At 54.1% G+C, this 20,574-nt stretch overlaps 7 protein-coding genes across 7 annotated transcripts; 3 read left to right on the forward strand and 4 right to left on the reverse strand.

Moving 5' to 3' along the window:
• On the reverse strand, nucleotides 1-1,171 carry ETH_00022970 (uncharacterized protein; the record flags this gene model as incomplete). Its single annotated transcript, XM_013372617.1, has 3 exons — nucleotides 1-72; nucleotides 329-849; nucleotides 1,156-1,171. The coding sequence occupies 3 exons, from the start codon at nucleotides 1,169-1,171 to the stop codon at nucleotides 1-3; spliced, it is 609 nt and encodes a 202-aa protein (XP_013228071.1).
• Nucleotides 1,172-2,626: 1,455 nt separating this feature from the next.
• On the reverse strand, nucleotides 2,627-3,581 carry ETH_00022975 (40S ribosomal protein S7, putative; the record flags this gene model as incomplete). The annotated part of the gene is made up of 4 exons (XM_013372618.1): nucleotides 2,627-2,789; nucleotides 2,902-3,029; nucleotides 3,154-3,360; nucleotides 3,492-3,581. 4 exons carry the CDS (start codon nucleotides 3,579-3,581, stop codon nucleotides 2,627-2,629), a joined length of 588 nt encoding a protein of 195 aa, XP_013228072.1.
• Nucleotides 3,582-4,956: 1,375 nt separating this feature from the next.
• Nucleotides 4,957-6,809, forward strand: ETH_00022980 (uncharacterized protein; the record flags this gene model as incomplete). Its single annotated transcript, XM_013372619.1, has 2 exons — nucleotides 4,957-6,303; nucleotides 6,492-6,809. 2 exons carry the CDS (start codon nucleotides 4,957-4,959, stop codon nucleotides 6,807-6,809), a joined length of 1,665 nt encoding a protein of 554 aa, XP_013228073.1.
• A 709-nt stretch (nucleotides 6,810-7,518) lies between these two features.
• Nucleotides 7,519-8,308, reverse strand: ETH_00022985 (splicing factor 3b subunit 10, putative; the record flags this gene model as incomplete). The annotated part of the gene is made up of 4 exons (XM_013372620.1): nucleotides 7,519-7,740; nucleotides 7,854-7,917; nucleotides 8,040-8,099; nucleotides 8,217-8,308. 4 exons carry the CDS (start codon nucleotides 8,306-8,308, stop codon nucleotides 7,519-7,521), a joined length of 438 nt encoding a protein of 145 aa, XP_013228074.1.
• Nucleotides 8,309-9,572: 1,264 nt separating this feature from the next.
• On the forward strand, nucleotides 9,573-12,530 carry ETH_00022990 (uncharacterized protein; the record flags this gene model as incomplete). Its single annotated transcript, XM_013372621.1, has 6 exons — nucleotides 9,573-10,297; nucleotides 10,407-10,764; nucleotides 11,012-11,311; nucleotides 11,490-11,568; nucleotides 11,931-12,073; nucleotides 12,279-12,530. The coding sequence occupies 6 exons, from the start codon at nucleotides 9,573-9,575 to the stop codon at nucleotides 12,528-12,530; spliced, it is 1,857 nt and encodes a 618-aa protein (XP_013228075.1).
• A 533-nt stretch (nucleotides 12,531-13,063) lies between these two features.
• On the reverse strand, nucleotides 13,064-16,898 carry ETH_00022995 (uncharacterized protein; the record flags this gene model as incomplete). Its single annotated transcript, XM_013372622.1, has 8 exons — nucleotides 13,064-13,198; nucleotides 13,583-13,648; nucleotides 13,831-13,920; nucleotides 14,553-14,636; nucleotides 14,746-14,812; nucleotides 14,993-15,038; nucleotides 15,201-15,505; nucleotides 15,679-16,898. 8 exons carry the CDS (start codon nucleotides 16,896-16,898, stop codon nucleotides 13,064-13,066), a joined length of 2,013 nt encoding a protein of 670 aa, XP_013228076.1.
• Nucleotides 16,899-17,951: 1,053 nt separating this feature from the next.
• On the forward strand, nucleotides 17,952-19,703 carry ETH_00023000 (ribose 5-phosphate isomerase, putative; the record flags this gene model as incomplete). The annotated part of the gene is made up of 5 exons (XM_013372623.1): nucleotides 17,952-18,077; nucleotides 18,242-18,342; nucleotides 18,523-18,601; nucleotides 18,865-19,185; nucleotides 19,608-19,703. 5 exons carry the CDS (start codon nucleotides 17,952-17,954, stop codon nucleotides 19,701-19,703), a joined length of 723 nt encoding a protein of 240 aa, XP_013228077.1.
• Nucleotides 19,704-20,574: the final 871 nt, after the last annotated feature.

Raw genomic sequence — 20,574 nt, forward strand, 5'->3', positions numbered from 1 at the left:
TTACTGAGGCGGCGGGGATAAACGCTGGAGCTCTATCATGATAGCACTGATAAAACGCTGTCTGACGAAGGACTGAAGACAGAGACAAAGTTACACAAGGCGCAGAGTGACGAGCCGCCGTCATTACTGCTCAGCCTGTGGGGATCACATGTACAGATAGTACCACCTATGCACAACTAAAGGCAGGAGCAAGACTAACGGCTGGAGTTGACACATGGAGAGCAGCAAAAATGGCGGTGAAAGTATTGAAAGACCAGGCGGAAACCGGAATAAGGAGGCATTTGCAATAATTGCACCAATCGAAACAGAGTCTCTGCTTTGCGCTCACGCTGAGCTCCTGTTGTATTCCTGCTGCCTCGAGCGCCGCTTCCTTCGAGCTGCTGTTTCCTTTTTCGAGAGATATGACCTCGTCATAGGCCTCCGCACTGGATGCCTCAGCACTCATCGACACAAGAGCGGCGGAGCTGCTTTTCTCAAGTGCTGCTAGGCTGGTAGCGGCAGCAGCGAACTTGGCGTATGCCTCTTGCTCAAATGCATCCCTCTTCAAAGCCTTTGCTGATGCTTCACTCGCCACCGCTCCTACCGTTCCCGATGTTGCTGCCGCAGTTGGCACAAGCTGCCTTGTGCAGCTGTAGGTTATCATACCCCCAAAAGCAGCTACAACGTCCTGTGCTACATAGATGGCCGTCTCTATGCAGCTGCCTGCCCCTCGAATAATAACCTTTGCATAAGGCCCTCTTAAAAGTTTTACGCAGCGCTTGAGGTATACAACAGTCGGCACTCTTCTGGTAACGAAGACTTCATTTGGGCGGATGGGTGCCCGTGGTAAGGGATTTCGCGATACGATCTCTGCAGAAGCACAAATTGAAAGGCCTATACAAACAGGAAGTGTCGTTAACAACGCCTTGGCCAAGGGGCTCTGTGTGAAGGCCACACTCTGCCTTGAGCCCAGGGCGCGCTGCCCCTCAAGTCTGAGCTTCAAGTCACTTGCTCCCTTCTACGCGGTACGTCCTATGTGTCAGAACACAGGTGCTGTAGGCCACTGCTCGGCTTCAGCTATACTGGTCTGCCTTCATGAATGCATTCTACATGGGCTAAAGATCCTTTGAAATGGAAAACACGCAGTCACCCTTGGAAAACACGCAGTCAGCCTACCGGACCGGTCCTCCATATCTATTGAGGCCCAAGAAGTAGACGCAAGAAACTCAGTGATTCGATCTTCTGCTGCATCTGACGCTTTCCTCTGCTGGGCTTGTGTCTGTGGGCTTCGAGGGAACTGGACGAAATGGATGATCCCCTGAGGCTTTGGGCGGAGAGCTGAAGAGTCGATATCGATGGCCTTTACACCGCAGCGTTTTTGTCACTAAGTATGAATGCCTCAGAACTTTGCTTGTCTGAACTTTTTTCATTCATTCAACCAAAGTTCCACGAGTGGATTCCCTGAAGCAACAACAGGTCATTCTGTAGGGCCCTTTGACACTGGCCTGGTGGCAAACCCAAGTCCTACAGCTACACGAAAGAACAAGAAAATATCAATTACTCGCTTTTCCAGAAAAATGTATTGCGAAAATGCGGGGCGTAAGGAGAGTGATGTATGTGAAGTGGAATTGGAAGGATTGCGATTCAACTATCTGAATCGCAATCAGGTAACTTATATGTAACTGGTAGCCCGGTTTTTGCTGCACTCGCACGAAGCAAGAGAGAAATAACAGGTCAAATATAACATACACAAGTTGTTGCTGGTTATCTGCTGCATATAGTAAAAAATTACTCAAAATAAGAAGGAGATCGATTAGGGGAAGCCGACGACGGGGCTCGAACCCGCGACCACGAGGTTAAGAGCCTCGCGCTCTACCGACTGAGCTACATCGGCTGTCCAAGTTCCCCCCATATGTGCCGAAAAAGCGAAAAATCCTTTACCAGAAAACTAGCACAACTCCAGCATCATAGCACTGCGGTACAAGTTTCACAGAAACTCCGGAACTGTTACTAAGATACCTGTCTCACCGAGCCTGCGACAGTGCTCAGTCGAGGGAATCGATGTTTAGGTGGGCTCCACTCCTGTCGTCACGCAACTTCGCTCGTTCTCACACTTCACCTCATAGCTGCCTTCTCATAAACCGCCACTACTTATGCCACATACACGGCTCTCATCAGCGAAACGAGCTGCCACCATGCTACTGCTCAGCCAAGGCACGAGCGGCCAAGCTGACTAACGCACCAGACAAGCGACATGTGGCGCCAACACCAGCGAGCAGGTCAATGGTGTAATCTCTACGTGTTTCTAGTTGACGAGTGGTACTAGAACAACGTCGCAGTGGAGACCGAAGAAACGAACCAGAATATGTTCGTACCTACGTCTACTTTCAACATGGCTAGAAGAAATGCTGGCAAACTACAGTGAACAACTAATTCGTATCAACTGTCCCTGTGCAGCTCGGTCCCGAGAGGAATTAAGGAGGCAGAAGAGTTACTAACCGCATGGCGGTTTCCTTGTGAGCTGCAGCTCAGCAAATGTCGCGGCAGCCCGCTGGGCACGTGGCTCCGTAGCTGGCCGCCTCCGTAGCTAGGTTGACAGGCACAAGGAACGAGCCACGGGAGGCGCAGGAAAGTGGATACTTCATGTTCAATACACGTGTTCGGGGAAGAGGAATGCAGCGTCCTTGTTGGTGAGGCGTTTATATACAGCAGCGAAAGTCCACAGTTTCTCCTCCAAGTTGTCTTTTGCCTTGTCCTTGGGGTCAAGGTGCACCTTCATCAGCTTGGACCCATCAGCGCGCACGCGCCACCTGCAAAAACACACGAAAACGAAGTACTTTGTCAAAATAAAAACCCAACTTGGGAAACGCTGAAGCAAAAACAAGCGCAGCAAATGCTGCCGAGGAGAAACGCCTAACTCACCTGCGGCCCACCACCTCAGAGGGTGCTACGATGTCCTCCAGCATCGCGTCTTGCACGTTAGTGAGGGTCCTGGATCGCGGGCGGACCTTGAGGTTCTTGCGTTTGTAGTCGAGACCCACGATGCTCCTCTGTGAACACCCACACCCACGCGGAGCAGCAGCTGCTGGCTCTGCTGCTGCAGCTCGCGCCGGCAGTGCAACGACTGGCGCAGCAGCTGGTAATGCGGCTGCTGCTCCCCCGAAGGAGACGCACCTGCGCAATAATGACAACGTGCCTCTTGAGCTTCTTCTCGAGCTCCTGCACAAGCCTGGCGTGGATCCGCTTCACCACGTTCATGTAAACCCTGTAGGGCACAAAAATCACCAGCGCCGTCTTCCCCGAGGCGGGCACTTCCACGGGCTTGACTGCGCAGATGGTCAGCTCTGCCACTTCGGCCCGCAGCTCAGACTGGGCGCTCGACTGCAGACACAAAACCAAGAAGTTCAGAAAAGCACTAAAGAGAATGAAGAAGGAATTCAACTATTAAACGGAAAACTACGGTGGAACAGAAGAGGGAGATCGCCAAAGGATCAACATATTCAATGGCACACCTCAATGTCTGCAAGGCACCGGTCCACCTCCTTCTCCACCTCCGTCGGCTGGCTGCCGTCAACCTTAACGATCCGCTGTCGAGTTGTCATTTTTTGGACTCTTCAATCTGCAGCCACACACGCCAGAGACAGCGACTAGCCCCGCATGAGATGCGGTAGACAAATTCAGGCTAGGCCAACACCGGAGATTATCTACGCTCAAACAGGCGCAGCGGCGATGTACCAAATACGCACATAGAACCTGCCCCACACTCAGCACACACAGCGCATCTCCCCTACACTTCAGAGCAAGCCTGATCTGCACATGCAGCGCGGCACTTCGTTCCAACACCTCCTTGGCTGACAGCATTAAGCTTTTGATGCGGCAACAGATACATGTTCTAGTGCACACATTCACGGTGACGCGTGCGTGAGGAACGTGGGCCAATCCGGGAGGAAGCACTAGTTCCGGCGTGGGGAACGCGGGAAGGCAAAAACCCAGAGACAGCGCCCAGATACGCACTACATTTATAGGGGAAAATGACAAAACGAACGAAGCCGAACTGAAGACGAAGAACCTCAATACAGCTACTGTTGCTCATGAAGCCGCAGCCCGGTCCTCAGCCCACAGTGATCCATCTGCTGCAGCTGCTGCAGCTCGGCCCCCCGCACGAAAAACCCAAAAACAGCTCTACGTTAAGTAAATTAAGCAGCAAGAAATGCCGCAAAGTATGAAAACCACCGTAAATGCATCTCGAGCAACATATCCCTTGTCCCCATGACCCCGCAGAAGGACTGCTGCAGCCTGCATATACCTCAGCAGCGCACGGTGAAACAGCAAAAGTTCAGCAACTTACTCGAAAGCAGATATCCCCTCCGTGTTTTCCTATTTAAAGACGAAACATTTTCTCCCGCCTCGTAGTGGGGCGCTGCACAGGTCATGTTGCCATGTCCCCACTGCAGCGGCTGCTGCACATGCAGCAGCGGCAGGCTGCTGCTGCTGCAGCTGCCGCGTGCTGCGCTGCTGCTGCTGCCGTGCAGCGTGTTTGTCCACCAACCTGCACTGCCGCTTCATACTTCTTAAAACTCACCTCCTTATCAAATCACTGACCGAATTAGGCGAATGTGCACATCACATTTTTCAGTACAAGTTTGCGGCGCGTAGCGCTGCTGCACTCTCTTCGCAGCAGCGCGCGCATGCGTTTCGAGCCGTGTCCTAGAGGCGAGGCACAGCTTGCGTTCGGTGACCGCGTGTTTCGCGTGTGCATTCAGCGCGTGCATGAAGACACGCGCCTCCAGCTACGTTCTTTAGGAGAGTTCGTTGCCCTTGCCCGGCTAGAAAGCTGCAGCGACGGCAACGGCAGCTGCAGTTACAAGCAGCAGAAGCACAGCCTATATACAGCAGTTGCGCGTGTCAGCGGCAACAGCAGTAGCAAACGAATCGTCAGCAGCCAATGAGCCGGAGGGACTCGACGCTGAGGCCGCCATGGGAGGGGGACACCAGTACCAGCAGCAGCAGCTCTTGCAGCAGCTGCTGCTATTTTTCGACTTGCCGCCGACTTGCCGCTGCAGCCGCGCAGTCCGCATGCGCTATTTGCTGCTAGCGAAGCAGAGACATCCGGATCAGCGGCCTGCTGCTGCTGCAGCGTCGGCAGCAGCAGACTTTGCGCAGCTACAGTGCAACTATGAGCGCCTGAAGGCACTCTTGGAGGGAGAAGCTGGAGCAGCTGCCACGCAGTCTACTCATGGCCGATGGAAGCAGCAGCAGCAGCACCAGCATTACCAGCGTCACCAGGGCGCCGCAAACAGAGAGCAATGGTGGTATCATCAACGGCAGCAGCAACAGCAGAGGTGGCAGCATTGGGAGGAGCAGCAACACCAGTGGAGGCAGCAGCAGGCCAATGCTTACAAATATTGGGAAGAGGAACATTGGAAGGAGCAGCAGCAGCAGCAGCAGCGACGCGCATACCACACACCCTTCACGGGCGCTGCCCGGGGCTTCGGACTTGCCTTTGGGATGACTGCTGCTTTCTGGCTCACAACTCCTCGCAGCAGCAGCAGCAACAGCAACAGCAACAGAAGGAGCAGCAGCAACGTGGTTGCTGATGGTCACATGCGGCAGCAGCAGCAGCAGCAGCTGGCACAGCGGCAGCGCATGCGGAAGCAAAGGATGCTGAGCGAGTCGAGGCGAAAGCAGCTGCAGAAGCACATGCGGCTGCCTCTAGAAGGGGGCCCCCGGCCAGACTCAGAGGTCCACAGCAGCAGCAGCAGAAGCAGCAGCAGAGACAGCCAGCACCTGCAGCAGCGGGAAAAGGGGAAGCTGCTGAGCGGCATGGCTGCAGGGTCTGCGGTGGCTGCTGCAGCGCTTACAGGCCCGCATGCCAGCTGCAGCAACGCAGCAGGCCAGGACCCCAGCAGTGGCGAAGGCAGCAGCAGCAGCAGCAGCTTGGCTGTGCCGCGGGACCCTAAGGCGTGGAGGGACGAGCTAATTAAGATTGGCCACCTGGTGCAGCAGCCGGACGCTTTCTTTGACGACAGCACAATCGACAGCAGCAGCTACAGCAGCAGCAGCAGCAGCTACATGGGCCTGCCTTTTCACGCTGATGGCGGCGCGCCGGCCGACGCAATAGGACTAGCTGGCAGCAGCAGCAGCACTGGAGTGGAGGCAGCAGCAGCAGCGTTGGGGAGCAGCCAATTCGATGACTCGCTGCCCCAAGGCCATTTGGCTGCAGAGGGATCCGAGGATGCAGCAGCAGCAGCAGCATACTATTTACCCAGACGCAGCAAAACTGCGGGGAACATGACGGAAAGTGATGATTTCTATGCAACCAGGGTATGTTGTTACTGCTGTCCGCTCTTTGCTGCTGCTGTTGCTGCGGTTGTTGCTGCTGTTGGTGCTGCTGCTGCTGCCACGATTTGCACTGCCGCTATGCTGCGTGTCAGTGGTTTTCTTTACGCTTTCGCAGCAGCCGCTGCTGCCGTAACTGCTGTTGCCGAGGCTGCTGCTGCTGCTTGCTGCAGTACATACACCGCGCAGTGCGGGTGATGAAGCGAAGGAACTTTGAAGGTTTCCAGGGGCAGAAGCGGCAGCAAGAGCAAGAGGCGGAGAGCCAGCAGCAGGTGCAGCAGCAGCGGCTGGCGCTGCAGCCCGAGCCGCAGCAGCTGATGCTGCAGCGCCAGCCGCAACAATTGCAGCAGCTGCAGCGCCTGGAGCTGGCGCACCCGCAGCTGCACACTGCCAGCGAGCTGCTGCAGCACCAGCTGGCGCAGCAGCAGCTAGTCCTCCAAAGAGAAGATGTGGACCTCCGGCCCCCCCACTCGGGGCCTGTTTTTGCGTAAAGTAGCAGCAGCAGGCCAAAGAGGTGGCATTTGCTTCCTCGGTTCTTTTGGCTGGCTTCCGGTTTTTCTGTCCTTAGCTAGCTAGGCGCGAGCCGCCCCATCTCGGCCCAGCTAGCTGGCTAGCTAGCTAGCTACGCAGCTAGCCGTCTAGCTACGGAGTTCCATCCGAAGCCAGCTAGCCAAGCCGCTGGCATCTATTTTGTAGCCACCCCCATGGGCATCAGGGAGCAGGCCCTTTGGGCCACAAGTGCAGCAGCAGCGGGCAGTTTGCTGCTGGCTAGCTAGCTGCGGGGAAGGCCCCACCCCAGATGGCTAGCTGGCTGCCGAGCTTGCACAGCTAGCCGGCGGGCGGGAGGCCCTGCACGTGGCTGGCGAGCGAAACTAGCTAGCTAGCCAGCTAGCTAGTTAGCTAGCTACGAGCTAGCTAGGAGCTCCAACTCTGAGGAACAGGTTGCAAGTTTTTTGTGTCTATTTGCTGCCAGTAGCACTGCTGCTGCAGTTTGCCAAAATCTGCACCCCACAGTTTATTCCCTTGCGTCTCTGAAGCACTTGGCTCTGGCACTGGCTGTCCTTGCGGCGCAGCAGCAGCTGCAGCAGAGCTGCAACAGACGCAGCAGCAGCTGCAGCAGAGCTGCAGCAGACGCAGCAGCAGCTACGGGAGCAGCAGCTGCTGCTCCCCGCGGTGGCAAGTGTGCTGCCAGCGCTGGGCCTACAGGTCATCTCCCTCTTCCATGGCCATGTCGGCGTCTTGGTCTTTTTCTTCCTTTACTTCTGCCTTTTCTTCTTCCTCTGTCTCTTTTGCTGCTGCTGTTGCTGCTGCTGCTTCTTTTGTTGCCTCTGCTTCTGCTGCTGCGTCCTTCGCCGCCTCCCCGGAAGGCGCAGCTTTCTCTTCCTCTGTGCTGTCCGCCCTAAGTGTGGGACACACCATTTGCTGCAGCACAACACACCGAAGCAGCAGGCCGTATGCGGCCACGGCAAACGAGATGCCGCTGCTGCTGCTGTTGCTGCTGCTGCTGCTGTTGCTGCTGCTGCTACCAGACTCACATTCAGGCACCTGTAGCGAATGCGCCGGATGCTTTCGTTCTCGGCCACAGCGAAGTAGGCCAGCCTGCGCGCAGCCCAAGGCTTGGCTAAAGCGCAACGCCTTCTATTGGCGCAGCAGCAGCAGCAGCAGCAATAGCTACACTGGCTGCAGCAGCAGTTAACCCGCAGCAGCAGCTAGTCAGTCACCTGCTGTAGTGGCCCACGTGAGACGCCAGTGTGTCACGCTGAATGTTTATGCCCCAGTCCCTGCAGAGATGCAGCAGCAAAACAAATGATGCCATCAGCAACAGCAGCAGCTGCAGCAGCACGACGGAAGCTGAGACTTCGTGCCTGAGTCGGGCGAGTAGCTTTAAGTGTACGTACAGCCGCGTGGTGTCTGCATTCCCAGTGCCAGGATATTTGCTCTGCAAATGCTGCAGCTGGGAATGGATGGTAAACCTGTCCATGTTCGACATTTTCGCTTGCTGCAGCAGTAGCACAGTAGCAGCAGCAGGAGACCACAGCAACAGCAGCCCCTTCCGGCAGGCAAATAGCAAGTTAACAGGGATGGCTGGACGCCACGTTAAACAAAGGCACGGCGGGCAGCTCCTCGTGCTGTTCTCGCTGCTGCTGAAGTCGCTGCAGCAGCGGTTGTACTGCTGGTGCTGCTGCTGTCGCCTTTGCTGCTCAGGCGTTGTTGCTGCCGCTGCTGCCGTGGTCTTTCTTGCCGAAAATGGTCCTTGGTACTTTGTTCTTTCTTGAGGAAGGCGCCTAGGACCCTAGGGAAAGCCAATCTTGGACGTATGCCGGGAGGCCACGCCTCAGCGAGAGCAACACTGGATACAGCAGCTGCAGCAGAAGGCCGTATCTTGGGATCGTTGAGCCTTTTGCCGCAAAAAGAAACAAATAAAGAGATTCTCTTGCTGTATAGTGGGAAGCGATCGACAAAGTAGAACAGCTTTTGCAGTTCAAGGACTTGAAGGAGAGAGCAGTGGCGGCTGAGCTGCTGCAGCGCAGACACCAAACAATAGCCTGGAGCCGGACAGAAAAAATCAATTAATTTCAACACAAGTCCTTAAAGCCTTAAAGTTCTGCTGTTGCTCTGTATTCTGCTGCGCTGAAGCTTCACCTCCAGCGAAAACCGATTGTGCTGCATGCAGGCTGTGGCGGCAACCCGCATGCAACAGCAGCAGCCTCTGCAGCAGCAGCTCTGCCCGTCGGCTGCAGTCCTTACAAGAAATTCAACAAATACACACTAGCCAAACGTCAACACTGCGGGAGTGGGGCCAGGGTAACAGCGCCGAACAGCCAATTGGGTAGTTTCACTCACCAGCAGCAGCAGCAGCACTATGGCAGCAACAACTGTGCAGCAGAAATCACTGCAGTAACCGCAACTGGGACACCAACGACCACCAGAACTGCAGCAGCTGAAGCAGCAGCATCCTCAGAGGCCGTGAGGCTGAGACAACACGAGTCGTGTCTTGTTGCGCGGAGCCAGGTGTTGCTGTTACAGCTGCTGCCGAGGAAAAGGGCCCGCAGCAGCTGCTAAGCAGTGGCGGACTAAGACAACAGGCTAGCAGCAGAAGCAGCAGCACTTACCGCCGATCTTGCCGATGCAGCTACTGCTGCTACAGTCTGAGGATGAGCCCTTAAAAGAGCACACGCACTCCTCGGAGGCTCTGCAGCCGCAGCTGTAGCTACTGCTGCTGCTGTTGTGGGTGGGGGGTCCCAGCCACTGAAATGGCACGGGAGAATGCAGTTCAGCATCTGCTGCTGCTTTTGCTGCTGCTGCTTTTGCTGCTGCTGCCGTATAGGGCCGCTGCCTGGATGTCTGGGATGCACGCTCCGCTGCAGCCAGCTTGGCAGCTGACAGCAGCACCAGCAGCAGCATCAAGAGCAACACGGCTAGCAGAGCCAGCAGCAGCAGCAGCAGCAGCAGCAGCAACAGCGGCACTCGAGGCCCCTTCAGCTGGCTTTCTGCACTCCTTCTTGCCTGTGCAGCAACTTCGTGGGCGGACAAGCCCCAGCAGCAAGAACCCCACAAGCTTCAGCAGCAGCAGCGCTCTGCTGCAGCAAATGGCGTCCAGCAAGCCGAAGTCAAGGGCCCCTGGGACGCGGCAGCTGCAGCGCATGCGGCAGCAGCAGTATGAGCTGCGTGTGGCGCTGCAGCAGAAGAACAGGTGTCTGTACACCCCAGTGCCTCCGCAGCTGCAGCAGCACCGGCTGGAACAGAGGTTTCCCACTCACCTGCAGCAGATGCGGGTGCCCCTGAAGAAGCAGCCGAAGCGAAACAGAAAGCTGACGGAAATGCGCACAAGGCTGGCCTGGCGATTTGTGCAACAGCACCGAGAGCAGCTGCCCGAGCTGCTGCAGCAGCAGAAGGCTCTGCTGCTGCACCCAGAGCAGCAAGAAGCGGTTAATGCTGCTGCTCAAGCGCATGACAGAGCCACATATGACAGTGTTTGGTACGGCCCACGACACTGTGTCCGCTGCTGCTGCTGCTGCTGCTGCTGCACTTGCTGCTGCGCGTTTGTTGCTGAGGACCAAGTACTTTATGGTGTGTAATTAACTCAGGCGCTCTTTCACTGCCACTCGAGTTGTGCCGCGGCTGGCTCTGCTGGCGCGGCAGCAAGAGCAGCAGGCACGAGAGCAGTTTGAAGCTTTGCAAGAGCAGCAGCAGCTGCTGTTGCTGCAGCAGGAGGAGTTAGAGCAGCAAGGCGGGCGTGGCCTGCTGCAGCAGGTGCAAGGAATGCACAGGCAAAAAAAAGCTTCACTAGAAACACATAGCGCCTTCGTCCTCACAGAATGGCAGCAGCTGCATGCCTTGCTGGGTCTTCGCGTCCCAGTTGAAGCGCCAATGGGGCCAGCAGCAGCAGCAGAAGCAGCGAATGCAGCTGCAAAGATGCGGAAACTTGCAATTCAAACACGGAAGGTAACACTTTTCTTAAAGATTCCCGATTGGCTGCGGCAGCACCAAGAGCTGCTGCTGCTTCTTTGCGTTGCTGCTGTGGCTGCCTTTGCTGCCACCTTCTTGGCACGCTAGCTGCAGCAACAGGTCTCGCGTAGCGCAGCAGGAAGTGCTTCATGCACGTCAGGCGGGTTTTCTTGGCTGGACAAAATGCCCTTATGCTTGATCACATTGTGTCTGGCCTGCTGCTGCTGCTGCTGCTGCTTTGCAGCCGTTTTTGCAGTTTTTGGTGGACTTACAGTTCGTCACTGAGCAGCAGGAAGATCTGGTGCAGCAGCCACCAGAGCACTACTGCAACTCCCTGCTAGAGCAGCAGCAGCAGCAGAATCAAGACATAGAGGGAACAAATGATTTCACAGCAGCTGAGTGGGAGCAGCAGCAACAAGAACAGCACCGGCTGCAGCAGCGGCAGCAGCACGAGAGATCCATGCGGGATTTCCTGTCCATGGCCTCGCCTGTGCGGTCTGGCCGTCTTGCATCTGACGTTCATGCCTTTGCGGAAATGCTTGAGGTGATGCTGCTGCAGCGTTTGCTACTTATGCTGCTGTAGCCCCCAATGTTGCTGCAACATCTTCTGAAGGGGCCCAGCAGCAATGCTACTATGTTTGCTGACGCAAACACCCCACCAATGTTGCTGCAACTTCTTCTGAAAGAGCCTAGCAGCAGTGCTACTATGTTTGCTGACGCAGATGACACCTCCGCCTGTCAGCGAGGACGCCCAAGGCCTAGTAGCAGCGCTTCAGGAACTTCACAGGGAAAATTTCACGCGTAAGTGTACACGCGGCCCCAGTGGCAGTAGAAAGAATCTGCAGCAACTGCAGCAGAAAGACCAGCCACGGCAACAGCAGATTCATCAGGAGAAGCAACGCAAATAACGGCTGCACTGGTCGCATCAGCAATTGCATCAATGGCAACAGCAGAAGTGGCAGCTTTTGCGCTCCGGTGAAACGCACTGGGGTGTTGAGATTCAGCACGTAGTGGCAAATTGAGTGGAAACACCACGCCCTCGAAAGTGTGTCTGCGGTTGATGTTACGGCCGTAAATTCGTTGTGCTGTATCTCTGGTTTATTCGTCTCACGATTGCTGATGTGATATATAACAGCCACCGCTGTGGAAAATTTGTGTGTCAGGTTTCTTGTCTCGGGCGTATAAATTTTCAAAAAGTTGGTCTCTCTCGGGGAGGTACTTTCTGCTGGCAGTGGCCAGGCGGCAGCAGCTACTGCCGCGACGACCTGCTGCTTCGGCGTGGGACGCAGACACGGATAATTTAGAGGCAAGTGCTGCTACTGCTGTCGTTCTTACTGCTGGTGTTGGAGAAAAGCGAAAAATTGTGTTCTCCACACATTACGAGATAGGCCATCTTTCCTTGCCGAGGGCGCACGCAAAGCTAACTGCTTTTGGGGCCAGCAGATTTAGCAGTAGCTGCAGCTATAGAAGCAGTTCCGTGGTGTCTTATCTTGCGCATTGCTGCGTCGCAGGTGGCTATCGACTCTTTGGCTCTTCTTTGGAGGCAGCCCCCCTCTGCCGCGTCAGATGATGTGCTGATTTTCCAAGAAAACAACGAAAACAAGCAGAAGTTAGAACAACAGTCGCTGCCCTACCACCAGCAGGTGTTCCTTGAAGAGTTGGACGGAGCAGATGTGCATTACCGCCAGGCGCTCGCAGAGCCACTGCTCCGCGCAATACACGAGAAGGCGGGCCCCATCCTTGGAGCGAGGCCCCAAGTATAGCTAATGTTTTGCTAGAAAGGTGGCTGGCTAGCATAGTAGAGCTGGCAGCCAGTGCGGAAGTTTCCTTCTTGTCAGCTGCCGTCTGCAGTTTTGAGGCTGTCTGGCATTTCCAGCTTCAGCCTCTAAAAAATCAAACTGTACGGGATGAAATGCTTTTGACTGCGCCTATTAGAGGTTTTATCTTCTACAGTCCACGGTTTAACGAGGGAAACACATGCGGAAGGCACGGGTGCGCCTCTCCAGGGCTCCCAGGTTTCTATGTAACCGTCTTCCCAGCTAGATGGCTAGCTGGGAAACCGGCGAACCAGGTAGCCTTCCGTTCAGTCAAGTACGCTAGCGAGATGGCACACCAAGGTATCCACCTAGCTCACCAGTAATCAGTTGGCTAACTGAGACGACCCAAGTGGCTGGGACCTGAATGCATTCCCTTCGGGCTCCCCTGTGATTTCGCCGTGGACTCCACGCCACTGCAACAGCAATGGTGAACGCAAAATATCAGTCAATAAAAGAAAAAGACTATGTCTGAGGGCTATTTACGTACCAACCCAGATGGGCAGCTTAGCATGGAGCTGGGATGCGAGGTCAGGGCTCACTCTGTACTCCCACTCCTCGCGAGCCTCATCAGCTTGCTGCCGGAGCCCGTCGTCTATAAAGCTCGGGGGAAATGCCTGTAGAATGGACGGAAAATAAGCAGAGAGAATAACGGCAACGGCAACAGCAAGAATAAAGGCAAATGCTAAAGGGACGGGAGAAGAGACGTAATCAAAATAATACGGAGCTACATCATTATAATGGAGAACAGCACTACAAGAAGGCACAAGCGAAGAGGCCACCATCAACAAGCAGACATGGCGAGGCGAGAGGCGCAAACAGCAGGATCGATACAATCCAAGGATGCTTATGGAATGAACAGGGAGGGTAGAAACGAAAATATTGGGGGCTGCAGGTCCAGAACAGACCAAACTCGGCAGGAGGGCTAATTAGTCGAAAATTAAAGGAAAGAACACGGAATGTGACACAAAGGGAGATGAGGAGGTGGGTGCTTTTTTTACCCTCACGAGCGAGCGCTGGGTGATGAGGACGTAAGGCAGCTTGAATGCCGCGTAGTACACCGTAGGCTACATACAAACACACAATGTGGAGTCATGCATACCCGAAATATACAGAACTGCACGCAGGCGAATGTCCGAATCGTGCATCAGGCGCAGATGGGCCTCTACACTGGCCAGGAAAACAGCAGCCGGAGCAGGGGTAGAAGCAGCAGCTTCGCAGTAACAGGACGGAGTGATTGGCTGCAGACCTCTTGTAGGATGACAGTGCTTCCGGGACACAAGTGGAACGTCTCAGAGACGGAGGAATGGACAGAGCACACCACTTCGCCCGTTGGGTCCTTCAAACAGATGGAAAAATACATATAAATAAGCATGCGATGGCTGGCGCGAGGTGAGGCACACGCAAACAGGCAAGAGGTGCAAAAGGCGAACAAGAAATTCATGAACATCAAGCAGGCAGATAGGAGAAAGACGCCAGAACAAACGGTAGACCCAAGGACGGCATGCAAAGGCAGAGAAATATTTATTAAGATGAATGAAAACATTCAAGGGGGACATTTGCCAAGTAGTATATGGAAACTGTACATAAATAGACAATTTCGAAGCAGTTTCATGCGTTTTTTGGCTGCCGTTTGCCTGCATGTGTTGCATCTGACTAGAATAAGATTCTGTGTTGTGTGCCGGAGTCACTGCATATGAAAAACAGATAGGCAGGTAGCTATCATTTACATTCACAAGCATTATGCGCAGATTTTCGCTGCTTACAGAGCTACATCATGTAGAGCCAATTACAATCGGTCTTCGAATACATTACGCATATCTTCTTCCTCAAGTCTACACGGATGCACGTAGGTGTAACAACTTTCGCGTGTCTGTATAGGTCTGCGAAATGTCTGCCAGTTCGATAGACTGGAAAGGACATTTTCTGTTGAAATGCTTGGATAGCTCGTTAAAGCTGGATTCCACTTACAGCGGCAACCAGCAACCGGTCTGTCAGCGTGCCTTCGTCGTCGCCCATTATTGCGTACTTCAAAAACAAAAGCAAGTGCGGCACCTGCAGCAGCAACGACGGCAGCAGCTGCAGTTATTAGCCCACGCGATGTCCGTCCCGTCGGCAATTTTAAGGAGATTTGTCATCGGCAGTTGATGTACCTTGCCCTCACCTTCGTCACTGGCGAGTCGCAATAGCGCAGTACAGCGGAAACATTTGACTCTACAAGAAAAGACATGCTGCACCAATAAACAGCAGCAGCAACAACAGAGACATACTGCTTCGGTAAAATAGAGCAGCAGCAACTCCCAGCGGCAGTAAAACTCAGGAGCGACGGACAATTTCGCCAGATCGAGGTAGGCCTAAAGACTGACCGATTACTCGCAGGTTTGTTTTGTGTTTGCTACTGAGAACCTTACATGCGAGGACAGGGAGAGGGAGACGGAGTCAAGCCTAAGTGAAATGCTGCAGTCGCAGTTTAGATACACCCAAGCCAGGCCTAATGATACGTATGCTCAACTTTGTAAGAGCAATGTGCGGATAAAGCTGAATTTTGAATTCGGGAGTAGTTGAAGCCGCATAACAACTGCAGTAGCAACAACAGCAGCAGCAAGAGAAAAAAGTTACCGTCGAATGGGAAGCCTAAGAAAAGAACCGCGCGAACCCAGGAGGCAGAGTGCTGCAGAGGTGCTCTTTGCTCATTTGCTTCATCAGTCCACCCGTTCATTGTTGTTGCTGCTGCAGCAGCCTGTGCTGTGTCGCAGTGGCGTAGCCCTAGCCAGGCGCCACCCCAGCAGCCTGGGCAGGATGTGAACCCCGGTGCAGCAGCAGCAGCAGCAACAGCAGCAGCAGCAGACGATAACGACTGGGAGCTGTCAGCAGACCGAATGTGGCCCTTCTCAAGGGCAAACGGGGAGTCTCCTGCTAATCCTCTGCACAGGCAACACAAGCACTGATCCTAGTTCCGAAACTCTTAACCAAATTGCGTCTCTTTTAGTTGAACACTGCTCAAGCCCAGCAGCGCAGCAGCAAGGAATAAGGGCTTAAAGCTTGAGTGGATGAACAAACTGAGGCAAAGGTGATAAAACTCTGCAAAAAGCCCCACCTAATTCTTTTCCCCTTCTCCTGCTGCTGCCGCCGCCGCAGCAAGCGGCCCGCTGGGCCGGGGAGGTCTGGCTCTGCTGCTGGCGGCATCAGCACGGAGGGCTGCTGTCGCGCTGCTGACTGCAGCACTGCTGCAGCAACTGCTGCTGCAGCAGTTGCTGCCTTTACTCCTTCGAAGGACAGCTCCTCCCGCTTGCAGCTGCTGCTGTTGCTGACGTTGCTGCTGTCCCCCCCAGGGTCTCCTGCATGCGGGTCTGTGGAAGGCCACGCTCTAGGATTCCAGTTGCTGCTAGCTGCTGCTGGAGATTTTGTTGCTGCTACTGCTGCTCTTGACAAACCCCACACCCGCTTTGTCCGCGGCACAGGCGTTGCTGCAGTTGTTTGGTGTCCCTCGAGTGCGCCGTACTTTAGCCTATCGTCCTGCTGCTGCTGCTGCGATTGCTGCTGCTGCTGCTCCAGCTCCCGTTGCCACTGTCGACGCCGGGCCTGATTTGAGGGCTCCCATGGCTTTGGCGGAAGCAGCTGGGGCTCCTGTCGGTCGTCGTTTTCAGACTGGGGCTGTTCCCTCCACTGTTGCTGCTGTTGCTGCTGCCGTTGCTGCTGCTGCTGCCACTCCGAGGCTTGCGTCGTTGGCCCCCATCGCGACAAGCTCTGATTTCTCTGTTGTTGTTGAAGTTGAGGCGGCTGCTGCTGATAAGGTGAGGAGCTGCTGGGGGATCCCGACGGTTCTGACGGTCCGCTGTTGGGCTGCTGCTGCTCATGCCACTGCTGCTGCAGCAGCAGCTGCGACTGCTGCTGCTGCTGTAGGTCCTGTTGCCATTGCCGACGCCGTGCTTGGCTCAAGGGCTCCCATGGTTTGGGCGGCGGCAGTTGGGCTTCCTGGCGGTCGTCGCATTCAGACTGCCACTGCTGCTGCAGCAGCAGCTGCTGCTGCTGAAGACGCTGCTGCTGCCAGTGCGGCGTCTCGTTGCCTAGTTGGTGAAAGTACTGTTGTGACGGGTCCTTTTGTATCTGCTGGTAGCCGTCCTCTCCAGTGTACACGCACCGTTGCTGCCAGCGAGACTGTCCTGGGCCCTCTGTCCGCTGCGAAGTGTCTATGGGACGTTGCTCTTGCTGCTCCCCTGTTGCATGCCAAGAGCGCTGCTCAGCTTGCTGCTGACTCCACTGCCATGGTTGCTTCTGCTGCTGCTGCCAGCTGAACGGGGTACCCTCCGCGTGCATTGCACAAAGTGAAGGGGGTAGGCAGACGTAACGGCAGATATGCCATCAGGCCGCCAGTCTAGCACTCTCTGTCTCCTTCACTTTTCCAACGAAGACCACGGAAGGAGGGGCAGTGAGATTGTGAGGCCCTTCGTCAGGTGCCAGTGCCGACTACGAGGGTGTTGGGGTCGGCGAGCGTTTGTGTTCAATCTGCGCTCCTTGCATGACTTAGAAGAGCCAGAAGTGCCAAAATTCTTCGTATTAAATAAAGTACAATATCTGTTTGCTGGGGGGTAGGGCAGTGAGGGCTGCAGCGGAAGACGATGCCATTTAATTCAACCGCCCATGCAAGACCGCAGCAGGCTGGGCAGCGGGGCCCCTGACGGCTGCATTCTGTTCAATGTCACGTACAAGTGATAATTTATGCTCATTGAAAAATCTGTTTTGAATTTTCTGCACTCAATTGACAACTTTTCGCCAAAGGGACTGGCCAGGAGTTCCCCGAGCTGTTCATCAACGTTCCGTTACTCACTCGATTTCTGGTGACTGAACGTTGAACGCAAGAGGAAAATCATGAATCCAAGTGATGAATCAAAGAGGATCGCCGTGAGATTAAACACACTTCTTCCACTTCTGGTGATCATAGTTGGCAGAAGTTTCCCGCAGTCCTGCCTCTAACTAGATACACGTGATTGAGAAGCCGATGCTCTGGGCTCCATTGTTGGCTCTTGGACATTCTCATTGAGAAAAGCCTACCTATGTGACCTAATTTTTTAGCATTTCTACCTACTACTGTTATCTGGAATTTTTCTCCCATGGTTCCACGCCTGCATGCCCCGCTGTGGGCCTCCCTATCTTCCATTTCAGTGGTTTCGTCACACAGAAACCATTCCTCTTCTATCGTTTCCATCGCATTACCCACCGTCATCTCGTTCGTCTTTCATCAATTTATGCATAGCTCAAAATTTAAGCCACCCACTGGGGGATCACCCTCAAGCTCTTGACGACGCGCCTGCCACTGCATGCTCGCACCTTCAGGCCAGTGAGGCGGTGAACACATGCATCAAGTCTGGAATGAGAGTAGGCCTTGGAACAGGTTCAACGGCTTCGTTTGCAGTGGAACGTTTGGCAGAGAGAATCCGGCAGGGGGAGCTCACAGATATCAGCTGCGCATCCACTAGCGAGGCGACTCGCAAGCTCGTGAGACCCAACAGCAAGCAGAGCAACACCACCTCCTCTCAGCACATGAAAAGACTCATAATTCCATGTCCGTCTGCCAGAAGGAGCAGGCGGTGTGGCTTGTATAGAGTGCCGCGTTGTTGCTGAACAAGACACTTGCATTTCATTGTGTTGTGACCCTGCAGGCGGAATCCCTCGGCATCAATGTACTGTCCCTCGACGAAATTAGCCTGCCTCTGGACGTGACCATTGACGGTGCCGACGAAGTGCTGAAGAATGGATCACAGTAAGGACTAAAACTCAATCACACTGAGGCGTGTAGGGGCCTAGCTAGGGCTGCATCGCAGCAAGCTTGGGGTCCAGCACCGACGTGAATGTTTCTTGAATGGGGAACGAGCATGGAATTTTGCGGCTGCGTTTTTCCCTTTTGTTCCTGCTGCTGCACGCACTGCTTTTGGTGGCACAGGATGGTGCTGATAAAGGGTCGGGGTGGCGCTTTGCTGAGGGAGAAGATTGTTGAAGTGAACTCCAAAGCGTTCATTTGCGTGGGTTTAGAAGTATCCCTTATATGGATGCGTGCAAGCTCACGGGAAATACGCTGCGGCTGCCCGCACTGACGCTAAAGAATTCAGTTTATCTGCCAGTTTTTGAAAGCTTCCGCACGACTTACCCGTTCAGCATTTAATAATATTCATCTGTTAGACAGTTTTCTCAACTTCCCTTCCTGCGAAAGGTCGCTTAAATGCTGCTTCTGTAACGTTTTCATGCGTAAGGCTGCATGCTTGCTCCTGATGCTGTACTTCTTCAGGTGGCCGACGAAGGCAAAGTCGTGCAGCCGGACTCCTTCGGGACGACTGGAGCAGTTGCACTAGAAGTCGTGCAATTTGGAGCGCAGGCGACGCGGCAGGCCGTGCTTTCCGCCGTTGTTTCTACCTTGGGTGGAGAGGTCTTAGAGGCAGAGGAAGAGACTCCAGAGGAAGCAGCGGAAAGGCTAGGCGTGTCTGCAGTGTTCAGGCATCACGAAAACAGGAAGGAGCTGTTTGTCTCAGACAACGGAAACCTCTGCCTTGATCTGTTTTTTAAAAGGCCTATCCCTGATCCACAAAAGATGCACGACAGACTCATCAACGTAAACCCACATTCCTCTGCTTTAACCGCTAAATCCAAGTTTTGCAGCAGTCTCTGGATCATCTCTGGATCGTCGGCTCCGCATTGTGGCAACCTCTTCGGAGTGATTGTAGCCTTGTACTTTGTGCTGCTTAGGCTTTTATCTTCCTTATATATGTTCCTGCAGCGGTTCGTCGTGGTGGCTCGTTGCTACGGTTGCTGCAGCAGCACCCACAGTAGCTTTGCAGTATGACCCTGATTTGTGCAAGACCTTGAGTGTGACCGTCCTTTTGAGTGTGGCTGTGATAATGAGCACCAGCGTATAAATTCCATTTCGGTACAACGGGCTGTGTTTGGCGTGCACTCACCGCAGACCGTGCACATACACGCTATCTTGCTTGATCTTTGATTACTTAGAGCTTTTTGCGCTTTTACGTCTTTCAGGTTGTTGGCGTTGTCGAAACAGGCATTTTTATCGGCATTAGTAAATTGTGCATCATCGGACACTCCTCGGGCACCACAACAAGGCTGGCTGTATGAAACCCTACTCAAGCTATACCTCAGCTAGCCAACTACCTGCGTAGACTGTCAGGTAGTTGCCTACGCTGGCTAGTTTTTCACTGTTTTTCGTCGACATCAATCCCGTCGTGTCGATGTTTTAGTCCCCTACAGGCTTTTACTGAGGTTTTCTGGAGTCCTCGTAGCCTGCCTAGGTGTTTGGTTTAGGAGAGACAGGTCATAGCACTTGAAGAAATATTCATTTGTAAATGGCGAAGCGGAGCTTGTTAGAAACGCACCGGCAGCCCCTTAAAGCCTTCAATGGCCTTCAGAGCCCCGTAGAATTCCTCTGGTTTTCGGGGTATCTATGGGCATTTTACACTGATTCAAGCTAGGGGTGGCAGGTGAAAAGCATCGCGCGCTCGTTTGTTTTGTTACAAGCGCAAAGCAGTTGGCTTTACTGTTTGGCTTATGAACTTGCTCTTTCAATTCTGTTTATTTCCGGCTATATCCGTTTTACGCATTTTCTTTTCAATTTCTGTCTTCTTTTTTCTGGAAGTTGCGGACACTCCTGTTTCCTGTCTTTGTCCCCTAGCCTGTAATTTCGAACTAAGTGAGACAAACAAGATGGGGCTGGATCTACTCAGTGGAAGCCCCTTTGCTTCAGTGCTTTTTGTCGCATGGGCAGCGCCCAGGGAGTAACGAGTAGCAGCAGCATCAGACACTAATTCTCAAGTTACAAAGCTTCGCCGTATAAGGGCAAAGGAAATCGCCTGAATACTCTGGATTGGAACTGCCGCTACTAGTTAGCTCGGTAAAGTATTTAATGAGGCTCGTTCGCTTTGCAGTGTTAGTGCAGTTGGTGGACAAGCAAATAGCGAAAGGACAGTGTATTCCTTTATCTGTCTCGCAA

This window comes from Eimeria tenella, genomic scaffold, assembly GCF_000499545.2.
Source record: "Eimeria tenella Houghton genomic scaffold, Eth_scaff100, whole genome shotgun sequence".
Taxonomy (NCBI): domain Eukaryota; phylum Apicomplexa; class Conoidasida; order Eucoccidiorida; family Eimeriidae; genus Eimeria; species Eimeria tenella.